Source organism: Carcharodon carcharias, chromosome 12 (genome assembly GCF_017639515.1).
Source record: "Carcharodon carcharias isolate sCarCar2 chromosome 12, sCarCar2.pri, whole genome shotgun sequence".
NCBI classification, from domain to species: domain Eukaryota; kingdom Metazoa; phylum Chordata; class Chondrichthyes; order Lamniformes; family Lamnidae; genus Carcharodon; species Carcharodon carcharias.
The window spans coordinates 44,059,243-44,081,541 of NC_054478.1; the positions used below are offsets into that span (position 1 = coordinate 44,059,243).

At 43.4% G+C, this 22,299-nt stretch overlaps 1 protein-coding gene across 1 annotated transcript in view; it reads left to right on the forward strand.

Annotated features, from left to right (window-relative positions):
- The window catches only part of LOC121284946 (low-density lipoprotein receptor-related protein 1-like), a 1,922,347-nt gene that overhangs the window by 1,299,167 nt on the left and 600,881 nt on the right, over nt 1–22,299 (forward strand). The window contains exon 32 of the mRNA XM_041200912.1: nt 429–578. Within this exon, the coding sequence (XP_041056846.1) occupies nt 429–578 (150 nt within the window). The remainder of the gene's footprint in view (nt 1–428; nt 579–22,299) is intronic.

The window sequence follows — 22,299 nt, forward strand, 5'->3', positions numbered from 1 at the left end:
ACTGACCTTGCATCAGAACTGAATTTTAAGTGTGGCTGATTAACATGTCCCTTTAGCAACATTCAAGAGTAAACCATTATACACCCTTTTTTGGTGATACAACTGCAATTTTAGCCTACATTATTATATGGCAATTCATTTGCTCTTTGGCAGAAAATTCACTGGTGTTGAATATTTTAAAAACATATTTACTTAAACTGCTCCAAAAGTTTCAAAATCATAATACTTTTTGCTGTAGTTATTTGTAGCATAAAGAAATCCATGGTAGAAGGGTTTGAATGAATTAGTGATTATTTTTATACTTTTAGCTAAGATTCAGACTAAACTTTTAGCCTACATTTTATTTTAAAAAATACAACTCTGCTTTCAAAAAATGTTTTACCTGAATTGTGCATGCTTTAATTAAAAATGTTATTATTTACTTACAGGCCTTTCAATTGATTATGCTGAAAACAAGCTGTACTGGATTAATTCTGGAACTGGAATCATAAGTAGATGTAACCTGGAAGGTGGTAATTTAGAAGTGATCAGCTCAATGACACAATACTTAAGCAAAGCAACAGCCCTGGCTATTATGGGTAAATATAAAAATATTATGATATAAAAGTATTTGTTGGAACGTGCACTTTACTAATTTGGGGGCTAAACTTCCTCCTGTTGATATTTTTGGTGACTTAAGTATAAACAATTGTTGTCTGGAGGAATTTTACTGCTAGAGACCATTGCCAAAAACACTTCCTTATTTTGAACATAATGAAATGAGAATACTCTTGCTATATTATTTAGATTGAAGTATCTGGCACCATTCAAACAGTTCTCTTTGCTTTCAAATCTAGAAGTTTACAATATGCAAACAAGCTATTTGGCCTAACTAGCCTATGTTGGGGGGAGGAACAGAGTTTCTCCATGCGATCAAATAGCCTTAATTATGTTTACCCGGCTTCCTCCTTCATGACCCATCTAACTTAATTCTGAATGCTGACAGTTTCTACCTCAGGCACAAATCATGGTAGTGAATTCCACAGTCTCGCAAATATGTCTAAAGAAGTTTTTCTAGCTCCTATCCTGACTCCCTTGTATTTATTCTTGTATTTATGGCCTCCATTCCCCACAAAGAGTCAAGGGCATTTTTCTGGTCAAAATTTATAAAGCTAATCACAACTGCCAGTTACCACTTTGAAGGAAATGCTATCCTCTACACTGTGTATCAGTGATAAAAAGGATTCCTAAAGCCTTTCAAAAATACTTAAACTATAATCTAGAAATTGTTGTTGGTGAAAATGGTTGAGAACTGTTTAAAGTATTTTTTTGACACTCTCCTAATTTAGCACAGGCATTACGTTAGTTAATGTCTCTTAAAATAACAGACATAGAAATGCCTGTTATTTTAAAAAATGTGGTACAAACATTTCAAGTGTTAAGAATCTAAGAAGTAGGAACAGGAGCAGGCTGTACAGTCGAACGAGCATCTTCACCATTCAATTAAGACAATGGCTGAACTTTTGCACCAACTTCGCTTTCCCACCATATCCCTTATCCCTCCCTAGTACCCCAAAATGTATTGATCTCCATCTTCAATATACTAATTGACTGAACATCCACAGCCCTCTCTGGTAGAGAATTCTAAGAATTCACAGCCCAATAAATGAAGAAATGATCTCATCTCAGTTCTATTTGGTTGACTCTTTATCCTAAGCCTATGACAGCTAGTTCAAGATTCTTCAGCCAAGCCAAACAGCCTCTCAGTATCGACCTGTCAAACCTGCTTAAGAGTTTTATATATTTCAGTGAGATTACCTCTCATTCTTCTAAACTCTAGAGAATGAAGGCACATTCTAATCAATCTCTCCTCATAGGACAGCCCTCTCATTCCAGGAATTAATCTAAGGAACCTTTGTTGCACCTCCTATGCCTATGGCAAGCATATCATTTCCTTAGGTAAGGAGACCAAAACTGTACACAATATTCCAGGTGTGGTCCTACCGAAGTCCTATAATTGCAGCAAGACTCCCTTATCCTTATACGCCAGTCCCCTGCAATGAAGGCTAGCATACTATTTGCCTTCCTAATTGCTTGTTGTACCTGCATGTTAATTTTCTTTGACTTGTACGCAGGGACAACCAAATTCCACTGAATACCAACATTTACTAGTTTGAAACAGTATCCTGCTTTGCTTTTTAGCAAAATGGATAACTTCTTCCCTTCCCACATTAAACTCCATCTGCTACTCTTTTGCCCAATCAATTAATCAGTCTCTATCCCTTTGTAGCCTCTTTGTGTTGTCCTCACAGCTTGCATCCCCACCTATCTTCATATCACAAGCAAACTTGGTACATTACACTCAGTCTCTCATCTATGTCATTGATATGAATTGTAAACAGCTGAGAATGAAGCACTGCTCCTTGCAGCACTCCGTTAGTTACACCCTGCCATCTCAGAATGACCTCTCTTTTTTTCTTTTGTTCATTAATAAATCTACAATCCATCTTAATATATTACCCCCAATCCTATGAGCCCAAATCTTCCATAACAACCTCTTGTGTGACACCTTATCAAATGCCTTGTGAAAATCGAAAAATACTAGATCCGCTGGTTTGTTATTCTCTACCGTATTAGTTCTATTCTCAAAAATACTAATAGATACGTCAAACACAATTTTCCTTTCATAAAACTGTGTTGACCCTACTAACCATATTATGATCTCCAAGTGCCCTCTTATCCTGTCCCCAGTAATTGATCCTGACATTTTTCCTACTACAAATGTCATCTAAAAGTTTGGATATCTAGCCTATAATCTCACAAATAATTATTAATAGTTTGCACTGTGATTAAATTATACATTTGGTGTGTATTTCTCTTACTGTTTTCTCACTACTCTTGGAGGTCACTTTGTGTGTGAGGCATGATTGATAACCTATCATTTCTGATAATGAAACAATCAGTGTTTGGCAATCAAGGTCAGCCAGTGGATACAGGGGATGGTTAGAAGAACTGAACTAATTGTGGATTCAACCCAGATGCAGAGACAGCTCTAATAAGTCTTCCATGTGTCAGACTAAGAGAAATCAAAGATTGGCTAGTCATAGAAATTTCTTTTTAATCCCTAAGAAAATCAAGGTTTGATAACTGACAAAAAAAATCATTTTTATAGAAATAGGCTCTTCAGCTTTATAGCTGTACTATTAACTTACTGCAACTGAAATTGACCAATTTTAAATTTTAAAAAATGTTAAATACTTTCACTCCCTCTGTCTTCCTTTACCATGCCACATTTTATTACCTCCTCCATTCTTCCTCCAGTTTTGATTACTGGACTTCATTTTTATGTATTCAGCCTTACAGATAAAACTAATGTGTCTGTTTCTAAACTTTTAAAGGTTGAAAATACCCTACTTAGCTCTTTTTTGCTTCAACTCCCAATATTTGTTCCGAAGGTGGGAGAAACTTTGATTCACTAAAACCCTGATCCAAAAGATTATTTTCATAGCTAAATGAAGTCCAGAAATGTGAACTTTTACCTAACTGCATCTTGAACAATCAGATGAACTTTTAAGGTGATTTTATGAACGGGTACAATACCCCAAATCCGGCTGTCCGAAAACCAGACATTTTTCTCTCGGGTGATCGGGGTGCTGTTCCCAGAACAGAGTAAGCAGGGGAATGAAGAGGTCATTCATGGGCTGATCCCAGAGGATGGAATCAGCAAGGGTTGTGAGCACACAGGATCTGAGTCCACTGCAGCACTTTAAGAACTGCCTTCCCACAGCCCTCCCTGTTCTCCAGACACAAAGCTGCCTGTTCCACTGATGAGTAATCCAAAATCAAGCACATTCTCGGTCCAAAGGATGCTGGATTTTGGACATTGGACCTATATCGGCATAGGAATAGTATCTCATTATGAATTACTTCAACTTTCATCTCTGGCTAAATCAATAGCCCATTTCACACATTGTCTGATCTGAATTTTAAGCAAACTGCCGGTTCGTTATCATCTATTTCTTGCCAAGAATAAAAGTCAAAACTACTTCCACAATGTCATTGGCAGACACAGGCTTCAATAAGATAACTCATCTGTGGTGTACTAAGGGTTAATTATATAACTAATTTCAACATTCAATTCACATTACTTAATGAAAGCAATAATGAGCTCTAAATGAATTGTTATCAAATAAAACAGATTTAAGAGGTTTTTTTGATACCAGTTAAAGCTGAAAAACTCTATTAAATATGTTCAATGGAGGTTTTGGCTGTATTATTTAGATAGAGTTTGTAATATTTCGCTAATACAATCATGTTTTGCCCTGAAATTTTGAGAGACCCTTTTTCCAGGTATTATGCAGCTCAGTCTGCATGAGAGCAGTTCTGTTTTCAGATAAATTCTAGGCAAAGCTGAGTGACAAAGCAAACTTTTAACCTCCAAATGAAGAATGTTAGAGAGCTTGGCTGCAAAATTCAGTTGTGCAACACTCATATTTCTAAAGCTATAGGTGCCATTTTGGGTCCAAAAAGGCAATTGTGCACCATACACACTTCTGGTTCTGACCACCTCAGATGCCATTTTGGTGAGATTGTTAGCATGGACAGTTGGAATGTGCTCCAGAAATATGCAGAAAGGCAGAACATGACATTAGTCAGCATGTCAGCTGATTTGATTTTAGCAGTTGTATTTTCAACTTCAACATTCCAGCTAATGGCCTCTTTTAAACTTGCACAACCAAACATACATTCAGCAGCAGGAAGCAAGTCCACCAGCACTACTTAAAGGAATCATCAACCACCTTCATGTAATTACTGATTGATTCTACTGGCTGTTGCTGAGTTAGAAGTGTTTAAATGTTTGTACTGCTACTTAAAATTGGTGAAGTCTACAGTGGCTGGTGTGGCATGTGTTGAAGGCTTTGGTGCTGACTTCAAGGGTTCTGCTCAGACCATTTGCTCCCAATCATGGATGCAGTGATTTCTACCAACTCAGGCTCACTGTATTACAGGAAAATGAACAGAAGTGACAGAGGAGAATGAGCTGCTCGAAGAGGAGGGGGAAAGGGGCTCTCAGTAGGAGACCTTGTCCACCTTGTATCTTCAAGTCAGCTGACGTACTGACTGATGTCATCTCAACCTCAGCGAGGAGCATTTTGTGCAACAACTCTATTTCACTAGCGATGTACTCACAGAAATCTGCCACTTGTTGCAGGCAGATCTGCAGCCTTGGAGCAGCTAGTGGCTGTGAAGATGACCAGTGCCATGGACTTTATTGCGTTAGAGCAGGTTGGAGCAGGTGACATCTCCAGTATCTTGCCATATACTCTTGCATAAGGAAGGTCACTGGCACTCTGTACTCAAAGAGAGCGGTGTGCATTACATTCAGTCTCTCCAGAGGAACACAGTCAGAGAGAGCACATGGCTTCATGAGAATAGTAAGCTTTCCCATGGCACAGATAGGATGCTATTAACTGCACAGTTGTTGTTTTGCAGTTATTGTTTTGCAGACATCACATGTAAATTCAGAAATGTAGTGCAACCACAAGTTCCCTTCCCTGCTGAGTGATAGTTAGAGCCTGCCAGCCCCTTTGAACACTGGTATCTGCAGGTATGATGAAGGCAGTGTGAGCATTTGTGGCAGCAAACTGAGCTTGCATGACTCCATTTTGAATTTCCACTGCACCCAGACATTGCTTGTGCTGTAATGGAAGCTGAGAGATCAGTCATCAAGCGCTGCATCATGGTAGGGTCCACAATTATGTGAATGGACGCTGGAAACAATGGCTCCAAGCTCTGAGCAAAACCTTGTGCTAGGTTGATGCTAAACTCCTTGATGGTCCTCGACATTAACTGGAGACTTTCTGGCAGACCTGCCAACAGACAAAGTATTTCTGTGTGCATATCCAACCAATGCATCAAAGTCCTCATCTGATTCTTCTGGTGCACAACTTGTGTACAACCTCACCCTCCAGCAAGCTGGCACCTGCACTACCCCTGCCTGGTGGCAGGCTGGTCATGACTAGTGTCTCATCACGTGCAGAACTCATCTTTAATATGGCCTGTAAAGTATGTGAGCTGGGCACTGCTAATGTGAGAGTGAGTGATGGTGTTTCATCTTCTTCACTGTCTTCCTGTTCTTCCACCTCTTTCCCTTGCCTGGCCAGGTGGCAGTTCTTGTATACCTGAAAGGAGAAAGTCACAAGTGTAGGGTTACAGTCAGGGGAGGGGATGAAACCAAGAGATTTGTGTTTACATCATCTACAACTTATATATCAAAGGAGGTTGTGCGATGACAGGAAAATGATAAGACGGAATGGATGTGAGTATACTGTCTTATGCAATGACTTGAGTCCTGCCACTGGCTACAGCCTCAGGCATGGCCATTGATGGTGAGCACCATTGTCTCTATTGGGGCTAGATATGCAACCATGCCTGTTCCCTGCTAGTTAGTTCCTGCTGCCTGCAGTTCTGCATCACCTTGTCTTGCAAGAGAGAGTGAGGTATGTCACTGAGTATGGTGAAAACTGTTGGAGTGATTTGGCTGCCATGGTGGATAGCTGTCCATGTGTGCAAGTTATGAGATGTGGCTGTGAGGCTTGCAACAGGGCTGTGTGTGAGGGTGAGGTGAAGCATACCAATATAAGGTATACATCCTGTTTGTAGGTGAGTGATAGAGATGTGGTGCAGTGAGCAGTGTGTGAGCGTAGTGGTGCAGTTGGTGGGTGTGGCATCTGATGATGCATTCACTGATAATGACCACTGTGAGGCCATTAGACCTCTTGCGGCACTGCATCCATGCCCTCAAAGATAGATTTTTGGAATTGACTGCAGTGGCTACCAGCTCCCAATGACTTTGCAGTGCCCATCTGGAGGATTTCCTTGTGGATATAGGACCTCTCTCCTCCTGTCCCCCTCCTGTATCAAGGACTTTGGAGCATGCTCTCTCCCTTGTTGGGTTAAAACTAAGTTTGCAGGGCAGACACTCTTCCCCAGCTATTTCCAGCACCTGCTTCAATCAAGGTTCCCATGGCCTTAAGAGGTAAAGGCTAGCTTTAAACGGTGCAAGGTAACTTTAGCCCATTCTTGCCTTTCACAATTTTAAGCCCTCGCCCCTCCAGAAGGGGCCATGGAGAGAAATCATGGGCCCTGGTGCTTTTCCTATTTCTGGGCCACTTTGCCGACCCCCTCCCCCCTTTAGCCCTCTCCCTCACATCATTCTGGAACCCAGAATTGGGAAGAGTGATCACAGTGGGTGTCCAACTGTTTTATATAGGTTTAGAGAAACTTGTTGGCTTTTGTATGCGAAGCCTCTATTTATAATGACCATCGAAAGCTTGCGTTTCAGTATTAAATACTTTACAACCACTGTAAAAAATTGCAAGCAACTTGGTTGTTCATATTATCCATCGCTTTGAACCTGGCCTAATGCACTATCCATACAGCACCATCTAAAAGACTTGAACTTCAAGCACCACAGACAACAGTTCCATGTCAATTAAGAATATATTGAACTAACAGTGAAATGTTTGATTGATACATGACTCCTGATTTCACTTACAGGTTTAACAATGGCAAAACCTTAGAGTAAATTAGCACCAAACAATTCGACTGCAATAATGTGCTAATTATATCCACACAAGTGGGTTTGGGAACATAGGAGCAGGAGGAGGCCATTCAGCCCATTGAACCTACTGCACCATTCAATTAGATCATGGCTGATCATCTGCCTTAATGCTCCTTTCCTATGCTATCCCCATATCCTTTGATGCCATTAGTATCCAGAAATCTATCAATTTGTGTCTTGAACGTACTCAATGATTGAGCTTCCACAGCCCTCTGGGATAGAGAATTCTAAAGATTCACAGTCTCTGAGTGAAGAAATTCCTCCTCATCTCAGTCTTAAGTGGCCTGCCCCTTACTCTGAGGCTGTGCCCCTTGGTTCTAGACTCACCAGCCAGGGAAACCATCCTATCTACGTCTACCCTGTCATTCCCTGTGAGAATTCTGAAAGTTTCAATTAGATCAGCTCTCATTTTTTATTCCAGAGAATGCAGGCCCAGTTTCCTCAACCCCTCCTCATTAGACCATCCCGCCATCCCAGAGATTAGTGTGGTGAACCTCCGTCGCATAGGGTAAATAAAGTCAAGGCGTTAAATGCATGGCTCAGAGATTGGTGCGGAAGGAATAGGTTTCTGTTCATGGGGCACTGGCACCAGTACTGGGGTAGAAGGAAGCTGTTCCAGTCAGGCGGGCTTCACTTGAACCATGCTGGGACCAGTGTCCTGGTGCACTGATTAACTAGGGTAGTAGAGAAGGCTTTAAACTAAATAAGGGGTGGGGGGAAGGGTTATGGAAAGGGGATACATAGGTTTACAAAGCAAAATAAAATATTCAGGGGTATGTGAATTTTCAAAAAGACTGGCAGGAAGGAAAGAGTAGTGCGGTAGCTTTTTTAGCATGAGATGGAATAAGTACGATAACAAGACAGGATCTCAGATTGGAAGATGTAGAATCCATATTGGTAGAGGTAAGAAATAACAAGGGGGAGAAGACACTGGCGGGAGTAGTCTACAGGCCCCCTGACACTAGCTACACGGTAGGCCAGAGAATAAAACAGGAGATAATGAGGGCATGTAATCATGGGTGACTTTAATCTTCATATAACTTGGGAAAATCAAATTGGCAGAGGTAGACAAGAGCAAGAGTTCATAGAGTGTATTCGGAACGGTTTCTTAGAACAATATGTTGTGAATCCAACCCGGGATCAGGCTATTTTGGATCTGGTAATGTGTAATGAGGCAGGTTTAATAAATAATTTCCGAGTAAAGGATCCCCTAGGAAACAGTGACCATAATATGGTAGAATTTAGCATTCAGTTTGAGAGTGAGAAACTTGGTTCGGAAACAACTGTGCTAAACTTAATTCAGAGTAATTCCAAAGGAATGAGGGCAGAGTTGGCTGGAGCGGCCCTGGGAAAGCAGTTTAGTAGAAAAGATGGTTGATGAACAATGGCAGATGTTTAAGAAAATAGTTCATGACTCTCAATAAAGATATATCCCAGTGAGGAAGAAGGATTCTAGGAAGGGGATAAACCACCCATGGTTAACCAAGGAAGTTAAGGATAGTATCAAATTGAAAGAAAAAGCATACAATGTGTCAAAGATGAGTGGTAAGCCAGAAGATTAGGAAAGTTTTAAAAACAAAAAAAAAAGACCAAAAAATAATAGAGGGGGAAAATAAACTTTGAGGGCGTCCCTGATCTGGGGCGCCGAGTTGAATAAATTCTTTGCTTCAGTCTTCATGGTAGAAGATACTAATAGCATTCCAAAAATACTAAATAATCAAGGGACAAAAGTGGGGGAGGAAATAAATACAGTAACTATCGCTGGAGAAAAGGTACTAGGGAAACTAATGGGGCTAAAGACCGGTAAATCCCCTGGACCAGATGGGTTGCATCTTAGGATATTAAAGAAATTGGCTACAGAGATAGGGGATGCACTCGTACGTCATAAATGATCAGCTGTCGTTTTTTACCAATAGGCAGCTCGATGTTCATTCTTGATCGTGCACAACCTAGAATAGTCAGAAAGCAAAGCATGATTTTCTCTAAAAAATTTAAAAAATAAAGTTCAGGATTGAGATCATCAGGTCCCAAGTTACAGCCCAGAAGGAACATGAGAGAAGCAGATTTGTTGCTGACATACAGCAGGTTGTGGATGGGGAAGGTAATTGTGGTGTGATTATAGCCAAGCCCTGCATATTCAATGCACAATCTTCAAGCTTGCTCATGTTTGTGTGCGAAAAGCAGGAGACAAACCGAATAATGATTTCACTCGAGTCTGAAGAGCTCTACATCAAAAATCAAAGTAGTATTAGGTGGAATGACGCCAGGGTGGCCAGCAGCTCCATAAGCATAGCCAGAGGTGCAGGTTAGTTTTGCTCTCTGTCCAACGCTCATCTGAACTAATCCTTCTTCCCAGCCCTTGATGACCTGATTTTCACCGATTTTAAATTTAAATGATTTAAAACTAAATTTAAATTCTTAGATTCTGGAAAAGTCCCAGAGGATTGGTGAATGGCCAATGTAACACACTTATTCAAAAAGGGAGGGAGACAAAAAAACAGGTAACTATAGGCCTGTTGGTTTAACAGCTGTCATTGGGAAAATGTTGGAGTCAATTATAAAGGATGTAATAGCAGAGCATTCAGAATTACATGGGGCAGAATTCTCCAGTCGGCGAGTGGGGACAGGGCCCGCTCACTGACATGTCATTTAGATTGTCAGTTTGGCAGGAACACAGCCAAGTCGGCTGCACGCCTGCCGAACTGTCAAAGGCCTATTAAGGCTATTTAAATAGTCATTAACTCAATTAAATGAGCTGCCTGTCCAACCTTAAGGTTGGCGGGCAGATGAAGAGCCCAGGCAGCCTTTGCATTTTTTATGAAACCTCATCAACGGGCGGGATGAGGTTTCATGAAGTGTTTTAAAATCTAATAAAAATGTTTACATTAATTCTTTGACATGTCCCAGCTCATGCGACAGGGTCACATGAGGGACATGTTTCAAAAGTTTTTTCATTCCTTTATTTAAACTTACACATGTCAAATGGATCTCCCTGAGGCACCTCCATGCCTCAGGAAGATCTCTGTGCTCTTTCACGCACATGCGCAAAAGAGCACAGGGAAACACGCAGGGAATCCTCCCCCGTCCACACTGGGAGCACACAGCGCTTCCAGGCGTGCGTCACGATGGGCATGTCTTAATTGGCCCGCCCACGTAAAATAGCAGCACATCCCCGATCTGGGGCGCTGATCAGGTTCACACTCACCTCTGCCCGCTCCCGCACAAACCCTCTAATGGGGGGAAGATTTTTCCTATGATCTAATCAAGCAGTGTCAGCATGGCTTCATGAAAGGGAAATCATGCCTAACAAATTTATTAGGTTTCTTTGAGGAGGCAACAAGCAGAATAGATAAAGGGGAACCAGGAGATGTAATATATTTGGATTTCCAAAAGGCGTTCGATAAGGTACTGCACATAGGCTACTTAATGAGATAAGAGCCCATGGTGTTGGGGGTAGTATATTAGCATAGATAGAAGATTGGCTCACTAATAGACGACAGAGGCCTGAATTTTCCCGTCGGTGATTTGGGAGTGGGGCCCGCTCACCGATGGGAAAAGGAAGCGGGATGACGTTGGGAGGAACCCCCGATGTCATCCTGCCCCATTTAAATATCAGCTGTCCACCCGCTGACCTGTCAATGGCCAATTGAGGCCATTGACAGGATAATTAAGGTAATTAAAGGCCCTGCCCATCCAACCTTAAGGCTGGCGGGCAGGCCAGGAGCCCCAGCGGGCTTCTGATAAAACATGAAACCTCATCCACTGGCCGGATGAGGTTTCATGTCCATTTTATAAAACTTAAATAAACTTTATGTGAGATTTATTAACATGTCCCATCTCGAGTGACATTGTCACATGAGGGGGACATGTTAATTTTTTTTTATTTTTCTATTTTGACAGTTTGAAGTACTGTCAGCACTCTCCCTGAGATAGCACTTAGTCTCAGGGAGCAGTGCGCTCTTTCATGGTCATGTGCGAAAGAGCGCACTTTGACAGTTGGGGAATCCCTCCCACCCCCGCACAGGAAGCGCATAGTGTTTCCCGTCGGGCGGGCCTTAATTGGCCCACCCACTTAAAATGGTGGTGGGGCCCACAGCTCACTCTCTCACCCAGCTTTGTGTCACCTACAAATTTGGAGATATTACATTTAGTTCTCTCATCTAAATCATTAATATATATTGTGATTAACTGGGGTCTCAGCACCGATCCCTGAGGTACCCATTAGTCACTGCCTGCTATTCGGAGAAAGAACCGTTTATTCCTACTTGTGTTTCCTGTCTGCCAACCAGTTTTCTATCCATCTCAATACACTACCCCCAATCCCATGCACCTTAATTTTACACGCTAATCTCTTGTGTGGGACTTTGTCGAAAACCTTCTGGAAGTCCAAATAATCCACATCCACTGGCTCCCCATCATCAACCCTACCAGTTACATCCTCGAAAAATTCCAGTAGATTTGTAAGCATGATTTTCCTTTCGTAAATCCATGCTGACTCTGTCCGATTCTGCCACTGTTTTCCAAGTGCTCAGCTATTAAATCTTTTATAATGGACTCTACAATTTTCCCCACTACTGATGGCAGGCTGACTGGCCTATAATTCCCTGTTTTCTCTCTACCCCCCTATTTAAATAGTGGGGTTACATTAGCCCTCCAATCTGTAGGAACTACTCCAAAGTCTATACAATCTTGGAAGATGACCACCAATGCATCCACTATTTCTCAGGCCACTTGCTTAAGTACTCTGGGATGTAGACTATCAGGCCCTGGGGATTTATCGGACCTTCAATCCCATCAATTTCCCCAACACCATTTCCCTACTAATACTGATTTCTTTTAGTTCCTCCCTCTCACTAAACCCGGTGTTCCCCAACATTTCTGGTATGTTATTCATGTCCTCCTTTGTGAAGACAGAAACAAGATATTTACTTAGTTGGTCAGCCATTTCTTTGTTTCCCATTATAAATTCCCCTGTTTCTGACTGCAAGGGATCTACATTTGTCTTTACCAATATTTTTCTATTCACATACCTATAGAAACTTTTACAGTCAGTTTCTATGTTCCCTGAAAGCTTACTCTCGTCCTCTATTTTCCCCTTCTTAATCAATCCCTTGGTCCTCCTCTGGTGAATTCTAAACTGCTCAGGTCTGTTGTTTTTTTTAGCCTATTTGTATGCCTCTTCCTTGGATCTAATACTACCTCTAATTTCCTTTGTAAGCCATGGTTTGGCCACCTTTCCTGTTTTACTTTTGCGCCAGAAAGGAATAAACAATTGTTGCAGTTCACCCATGCGCTCTTTGAATGTTTGCCATTGTCTATCCACCATCATCCCTTTAAGCAACATTTCCCAATCCATCATAGCCAACTCGCGTCTCGTACCATCATAGGTTCCTTTATTAAGATTCAGTACCCTAATCTCAGAATCAACTACATCACTCTCCATCTTGATGAAGAATTCTATCATATTATGGTCGCTCATCCCCAAGGGGCCTCGCACAACTAGTTTGTCAATTATTCCCTTCTCATTACATAATACCCAGCCTTGGTTGGCCTGTTCTCTAGCTGGTTCCTCAACGTATTGTTCCAGAAAACCATCCAGTATACACTCCAGGAATTCCTCCTCTATGGTATTGTTACTAATTTGATTTGCCCAATCTATATGCAGATTAAAGTCACCTATAATTACAGATGTTCCTTTATTGCTTGCATCTCTAATTTACTGTTTAATGCCATTCCCAACATCACTACCACAGAATTCTTCATCAAGATGTTGGGAATGGCATTAAACGGTAAATTAGAGATGCATGCAATAAAGGAACATCTGTAATTATAGGTGACTTTAATCTGCATATAGATATAGAGGTCGATATACAACCCCCACTAATGCTTTTTGCCCCTTAGTGTTTCTCAGCTCTCCCCATACAGATTCCACATCGTTGGAACTAATATTTTTCCTCACTATTGCATTAATTTCCTCTTTAACCAGTAATTCAACTCCACCGCCTTTTTCTTTTTGTCCTAAATACTGAACACCCCTGGATGTTCAGTTCCCATCCCTGGTCACCCTGCAGCCATGTCTCCATAATCCTGACTATATCATACCTGTTTACATCTATTTGCACGGTTAATTCATCCACTTTATTGCGAATGCTCCTTGCATTAAGGCACAAAGTCTTAAGGCTTGTTTTTTTAACACTGCAATGATGCAACTGAGCAGGCAACACGAAGTTTGCACGCTGCCTGGGTTGGAAGCTATAGGTATAGGTTAATCACACATCGAGATCGGCTCACCCTTTATTAATCCTTACTGATTTTTTCAGTGATTGAATTTTTCAATAACCAGATTTGGTACAGTTCATATTATTTCTGGTTAAGTTTCCTTGTATTTTCACATAGCTCCAGAACAATGTTACAACATTGCATTCTTCCAAAAGCCAATTTATACTGGTACAGACTCAAAGTTCCTTAATTGTATAATTTGGTGAGCTAAACTTTCGACATAACTTGCAGTCATTTTTTCACTCACATTACCAACCAGATGAAACATAACCCTTGATCTTCACTATGTTTGTAGAAATTTGAGGCAAGTGTGCAGCTGGAGAACACAAATGGAAAAACATAACCTAAAATTCTGAAGAACGATAGAATTCATACTGTTCAATGAAAAAAATAATGAAAAGCAGAGCAGCGACTTGTGCTAATTCTTGAGTGTCACCATTTTTGATCAATGGAGCTGGACGATCTCCAGTTGTGTATTTTCAACCCCTTGTAATCTGAGCCCCATTTTCTGGACAAAGCATATTACAGTCCAGTTTGCATTATTGAAAGTTCACTCCTTTTAAAGCTGTAACATCACTTTTTTTCAAAAATTGTTATTCTAGTTACCTCCCATCAGTTTTAACAATCCCAGTCAACCAAATAGCACTCTGCAATCATCTGGCTTAGTTTTGGAATCGGGGAGAATCAGCAAATAGTTTATTGAGAAAGGTCAATTGTGAGTAGTGAGGGCAAAAATAACTTAAAAGAAGGAACTAAAATAACTCAATTTTATTTTGTAGTTGTTTTACTTCAATTGATGGCAGAATTATCAGGAAAGGTTTCCTGTAGCTGCACTTTAAGTTGTATTTTTCATATAATACATTGAAATGCAGTCCATTTACAGCAAATGAAATAAAGTCTGACAATGTTTTATTCCTGGCCCTTGAGTAGCTCAAACTTGTGTATTGATGCTTGTCGTCAGCTGTATTTGGAATAATCAATTGTGCATTCCTTTTTGCTTATCCAAAACAGGTTGTTTTTGTTTGCCAGAATACAACCCTTTTGCTTCATAAAACCTGATTGCAGCAATACATTCAGCCAGTTAACTCCTTCAGCGTAACAAAAATGCATTCAAAACTGCATCAGGTGATCTGTAGATATGAATGCTATCCACACAACATGACCACAAAATGTTTAACATGCCAAGAGCATCAGCAGTAACTCACCAGAGTGTTGATCCATATTAGGATCCTATTTCTAAAATAAATTGCATTTTGTTGGTGAAAAGATGCCATTAATCCTTTGAATGCTGAACAATGATTTCATCAGAGAAATAAAAAGAGTACCGCAAAATTCATACTTATTTCAAAAATAATATGAATTTACCATGATTGGAAAACAAATCATTAGTAGTATTTCTGCTATAAATTGTAATTTTGAAAAAATGCCAGGTATATTGGAGATTGCAACTGAGCAGAGTGAGTTTACAGAATCACAGAATCTTAACAGCACAGAAGGAGACCATTGGCCCAACATATCTGCACTGGCTCTCCAGATGAGCATTATGAGTTAGTGCCATTGCCCTGTCTTTTCCCTGTACCCTTGCACATTGTTTCTATTCAAATAATCATCTTGAATGCCTCAATTGAACCTGCCTTCACCACACTTCCAGGCAGTGCATTCCAGACCCGAACCACTCGTTGTGTGAAAATGCTTTTTCTCATCTGTGCCTTCTCGTTCTTGAACCTTTTACGAGTGGGAACGGCTTCTCCCTATCTACTCTGTCCATCCTTCCGATAAAATGGTGCCCAGAACTGTTCAAAATATTCCAGCTGAGTTCGAACGAGTGTCTTATATAAATTCAGCATAACCTCTCTGCTCTTGTACTGTATGCCCCTTTTAATAAAGCCCAGGATACTGTGTGCTTTATTGACTGCTCTCTCCAGCTGCCCTGCCACTTTCAATGATCTATGCACAAATACACCCAAGTCTTTCTGCTCCTGCATCCTCTTCAAAATTCTGCCCCTTATTTTACATTGTTTCTCCATGTTCTTCTTACCAAAATGCATCACCTCACACTTCTCCACATTGAACTTCATCTGCCACCTATCTGCTCTCTCCTCTTGAAGTTTCATACCATCCTCCTCAGAGTTCACAGCACTCCCAAGCTTCATATCATCCGCAAACTTTGAAATTGTCCTCTACACACCAAGATCTAGATCATTAATATATATCAGGGAAAGCAAAGGTACCAATACTAACCCCCGGGGAACTCCACTACAAACCAGCCCAAAAAATATCCATTGACCATAATTCTCTGCTTCCTGCTTTTCAGCCAATTTTGTATCTATTAGGTTCCAGCAAAATGCATTAGTAATTACAAGTAATTATAATTGAATTCTGAAATCTTCTGTAATTCTCTATATTTCCCTAATTCTATTTTGTGATTGCCAACACCAAAAAAGTACAGAAAGTGATTTTGACAAATAATAGCATGGTATACAAAGTGTTTAATTAAGGGCAGAATTTTGCCCTTGATAGGTGGGCGGGCCCCAGCAGCTCGGCGGTGGGTGGGCAGCCAATTGCTGCTGCCGCCATTTTGAGCAGACGGGCCAATTAAGGCCCACCCAACAGGCCACCTGACAGGAAGCGCTATGCACTTCCTGTGCGGGGGGAGGGATTCCCCAACTGTCAAAGTGCGCTCTTTCACTCATGCGCACGAAAGAGCGCACAGCTCCCCGAGACTAAGTGCTGTCTCAGGGAGAGCACTGAACGTTTTAGAAACTTAAAAAATAGAAAAATAAAAAAAATTATTAACATGTCCCCCTCACGTGACAATGTCACACGAAATGGGACATGTTAATAAATATCACATAAAGTTTATCAAAGTTTTTTAAAACAGACATAAAACCTCATCCCGCCAGTGGATGAGGATTCATGTTTTTTCAGAAGCCCGCAGGGGCCCCTGGCCTGCCCGCCAGCCTTAAGGTTGGACGGGCAGCGCCTTTAATTGGCTTAATGATCCTGCCAATGGCTTCAATTGGCCATTGACAGGTCGGCGGGCGGACAGCTGATTTCGCTGTCCACCTGCCTTCCTGAATATTTAAATGTGGCGGGATGACATCGCGGGTTCCTCCCCAAAGCCATCGCACATCATTTACGTGTCGGCTAGTGGGCCCCGTCCCCAACTTGCCGGCAGAAAAAACATGGCCTAAGAGATGTAAATGCCATTTTGAGGATCAATTTGCACTGGAATGCAAACACTAATTGATTGTTATATTACAGGCATTTTGTTAGTGTTAACAACGAGAAGTTGTTCCCCAAGCTCATGAAATTACTCCTGCATATAAACCAGTAAAAAATGCATTAAATGCTATCCCAGCATTAATATTTTTTGTCACGTTAGCAGTAATTAACATGAAAGATGAAGTTTTGCTCCAGCTTTACTTGAGTCACATATTGGTTTAATTTCCACCTGAAGTGAAGAAAACAACAGAAGAAGCCAATACAGTTTGAGGGGTCAGCGGATCAGGAGATAGCTGATGGAAAATGATAGAGGGGATAATTTTGACTGGGTAAAAGTATAAAACGTGATATCAAATCAGCTGCCCATCATAGAACTCTCACTACTTTCATTTCCATCAATGGAATACTTAACACGCTCGCCGAAAGTCAAAACTACCGCCCCCCCACAACACCCCCCCCCCACCCCCCCCCCCCCCCCCTACCCCCACTCCCCCCCTCCCCCTCACCCCCAGCAAAAGCCTGTGGCCTTGAAGATTTGAAGTGATAGTGGTGGGTGGGGGGAACCTTCAGGACATGCTGATTTGTTGCATGATTACAACCAACCTATTACTACTTGGCCTTAGCAGGGAGCTAATGTGTCAAACCACTGCACCTTAACTGTGCTCTGATCTGATCTATGTCAGCCTACTGTAGCTCCGGCCCAGGAGCAACATTGAGACAGTGTTCTTAGTGGAAGTGAAAATTACTACCTGTTGTGCTTTACTATGGGGTCGATTTGCTCAGGGATTGGTTGCAGTTATCTGTCGGCAGGCGAGTCGACTACAATATACTGCAGACACAGAGACCAATATGAAATGAAGCACATACTTATTTATTTACAACAGAGCACTAACATGATGCATGCTTCTCCAACCGGACCCTACTGTAGACTAACATTTACATGGTAGCCCGCGCTACACATTTATTAGGTCTTACAGTTACGTGGTCAATCTGCCCACAGTCTCTTAAAGGTGTACTACACGTCAGATTACTACACTACCACACTCAACTTCTGTATCACTGGTACATGCTGGAAACCAGCAAAAGATATCTCACCATCTGCACATAGTTCAGTACTACAAAAGTGATGGAACAGATGCCTTCCTTTGTCGTTAGCACATAACATGTCCAGCACCAGAAGGAAAGGCAAACTTAGTCTCCTGTGCCATTGTATAGTACAGATTTGACTGACTACATTGATATTCATGGGCAGAATTTTCAGTTTGATGATGGGGTGTCACCACATGCCATCGCGATATTTCACTGGGCGAAATGAAGTCCGATGCGTGCCCGCCATTAATTAACGGGCTAGTTAAAGCCCTTTATTTGTCAATCCACAGCAATTTTTCGGCGCCCGTGCAATCCTTGGGTCAGCGCACGGATGCAACGGGCAGGCAGGTAAGAGACTTTTCCATGATCCTCATCCATAGGTGGGATAAGAGGGCTCAGTGGGGTCATGAATCTGCTCTGTGAAGTATTTATTGCTGAAAGTTTTTCAAACTTGCCTGTGTGATCTGCAGTACTTCAGAACGCATCCCAGCTGCTTTTTCTGGACTCTTAACCTTCAGGTCAGCACTCTGCAGTGAGGAATCTTTTCCAGGCCTGCAGGTTTCAGGAAGCCTTCCCTTAGCCTGGGTTTGGGAGCTGATCTGTCCACTGGAGGCAGCTCCTCTGAGGAGGAAGGGAGGGCTATAAGGGGGTGGTGGCCAGGAGTGCACATTCAGCCTCCAGGGAAGCCACTTTTGGGAGGACAGGCGCAGGCACAAGGGGTGCAGGGCCAAGAGGTAGCCCAAGGTCGAAGGGGCTGCAGAAGATGCCAGTATCCTGCTGCCAGGGTATAGAGGTGGCGAAGCAGCTACCTCAATATGTCTGAGGTGCAATGCCGAAGGAGGCTCTGACTGTCAAGGGAGACAGCCAACTGCATCTGTCAGATGATTGGCCCTGAGATCTCCCCCAACTGTGTGGGCAGACACCCCGTGCCAGTGGCTCTGAAGCTCACAGCTGCCCTCCACTTCTGTGCCTCTGGCTCCTTCCAGGGCTTGGTGGGTGATCTTTGCGGTGTCTCCCAATCAGCCGTCCACACTTGTATCAAGCATGTTACAGACGGTCTGTTCAGACGGGCATTGACCTTCATCCACTACTGTTGGGACCAGGCAAGTCAGGCACAGTGAGCCAGAGGCTTTGCGGCCATTGCTGGCTTCCCCCACGTCCAGGGTGCAATAGACTGTACACATGTGGCCATCAAGGTGCCAGCAGGTGAGCCCAGTGCCTTCATCAACAGGAAGGGCTTCCACTCCATGAATGTGCAGATAGTGTGTGATCACAGGATGATGATTCCACAAGTCGGTGCAAGGTACCCAGGCAGGTCCCTTGACGGCAACATCCTCAGACACTCCCAGGTGCCGGGGCTCTTCAGTGCTCCAGCCCGGCTTGATGGATGGCTGCTAGGTGACAAGAGCTTTCCCCTCAGAAGGTGGCTCATGACCCCTCTCCGCCATCCAAGAACAGATGCTGAGCAGTGGTACAACAGGAGCCACAACTCCACAAGGGTTGTGGTGGAGAAAACCATCGGTCATCTCAAGATGCGCTTCCGATGCCTGGACCACTCAGAGTGCGCACTCCAGTACCTCCCAGATTGTGTGTCGATGATAGTGGTTGCATGCTGCGCTCTCCACAATCTTGCGCTGGAAAGGGGAGACACTGTGGACAATGAAGACATTGACGCAGTGTCTGTTGCTGCACATGATGAATCCAGCACTGATTCTGAGGATGAGAAAGCACAGGGAAAGGCTGAGGGGGTAGACGCTGACCCAAGACTACACCAAGGAGGCAGGGACACCAGGGAGGCTTTAATCCAACAAACCTTCAGCTAGCACAACACAAATGGATCAGCAGGACCAACATGTTTGACTTGCGCATCCCTGAAGGGCCGAAGGACCTTCTTCTGTGCTCCAAACCTCTGACTCTATCACTCTGTGACCAAGCAATGTTGCAACTATAACAAATTGAACAAGCATCAGTGCTATGGATGTTGGGAGGACATTGCGGATCTCACTGTTGGCCTCAAATACCTGGCTGTTCTGCCCCAGGCTCAGCGACACCAGTGGGCCTGGGTGCATGGTGCCTCTCAAGCTCAAGGGCCTCCTGCTTGAAGCGGCTTAACATGAGGAGGTGAGCCTAGCCCCCTCCAGTCCCCGCACACTCCGACGCATTATGAGCATTCTTCTCCTGAGAAAGAAAGAAGACTATTCATTGCGTTTAATTGCACATGGACTCTGCACATGCACGCCACACCCCAACCACAGTGGGCCATATCAGGCCTCCAGTGCCTCCTCTCCCCGCTACTGCTGATCATTCATACAAAGGAAGTACGCCTGCTCCCAACCCCCTCAATGGCCCCTTGTACACATGATGCGCACACCACTTTAGGAACAATACGGTATTTGCTCCCTTAGCAAGGAAGTGCAACTACATGCAGCGTCGATGGCAGCAGATGGCTCTTGGCCACGATACCTTGGGGCTCCCCTTCCATCATCTCATCACCCTGCATAGGACATGTGTTGGAGTTCTGAGTGTGCACCTCGCTGCATCTCCTGCAGGTTGCTCCCAGAGTAGTTATGTGTGACTAAGAGCAACACATGGTGCGGGGGAGAACTCATCTCCTCGTGAACCACTCAGGCTAATTTAAGCATGGCCACTAACTGCTTGCCCACCCAGGGTAGGAACAGTGCCCAACATGATTCAATGCAGTCACGACAGTAAGACTTGCCGGGGCGGGGGGGGGCGGGGAGGGGGTGCCTCAAAGGCTAAGGCTACCTGCTGGGTTAAATGCCCAATGCCAACATGGTACTCACCCTGCCAGAGTGCAACAAATCGTTGTGGCGCTTATGGCACAGGATCCAGATGCGCCGCACCACATCACGGGAGCTCACTGCCTCAGCCACCTCCTCCCCTGCACATTTGGTCATGTGGGGGGCCTCCTTCTCCCATCCTGGGTGACCAACACCTCCCGCCGTGCTGCCACCTCATTAAGGAGGGTAGCAAGGCATTAATTGAAAAGTTAGGGGTGCATTGCCCCTCCCCACTCCACCCCCCTTCCACTGGCCTACCCTGCAGCCTGGCCTGCTCCTCTGCCCTTCCCTCCAGCCTGGCCTGCTCAGCCGACCCCCTGTGGTGCGCCCTCGAATTGGTCATTGTCACCAACCTACAGGAGGCTGCCAGGCCTTCTTTTAAACAGACTGCCAGGTCGCCATTGGACCCAGCAGACTGTGTACGCCCGCTGCCGCACACACACTCCCGCTATTCACGGGAGTCAACAAATACGCTGGGCGGGTTAATTGACCTGCCCACGTAAAATGGTGGCGCAGACCCGATCCAGATGCCGATTGGGTCTGCACCTGCCCGCACCCGTTCTTCCCCCCGCCACCCCCAAAAAGGAAAATTCTGCCCCATGTGCCTGTGGATACCCATGCTTTCCCTTTCATCATCTGAAATGCCTGCTGCTTGCTTAACTTTCCAGGTGTTATGCCATCACCAACAAAATACATCCTAGTTCACGTTTGTTTAAGGGAAGCACCGACAGTAGAAGATCAAAAATTTCTTGGCTATTTGAGAGGGAAGACAGAATACAAAATTGGTTCATTGGAGATATGAGTTATCATCGCCAAAAGGAGCTACTATACCTCACTCAGCCAATCCCTGAAGGGGCACAAATGTGATGGACAATTATCACTGACTGATTTTACTGTGCAGCTTTAATCAAATCCCTTCCTACAGGACTTTGGATACATTCAAACTAAAATTGCCTAGTTGTTCACCATGATTATTTTAAGTGATTATTTTAAAGGCTATGTATAAAATAAATGTCCCCCCCGCAACTTTGCTACTAAGAAGTAATGACTGCAGTCTTTATGGTGTTTGACATTTGCTTTTATTAATCACTTGGAAGCTACATGCTTAGTCTTGTGCACATATGCTGCTGCTTGAAGATAATCCCCCTCCCCAGAATTCCCCATGTAATGATTGAATGACAATTCCTGGGATGTTCAAAGCTCTGTTGGGCAATTGCCCTACAATGGGAATTCCACCACCACCCCCCCCTTCATTGGCCACCCACCCGCCCCCACTAACCACACTCCTGACCACCCAACCCC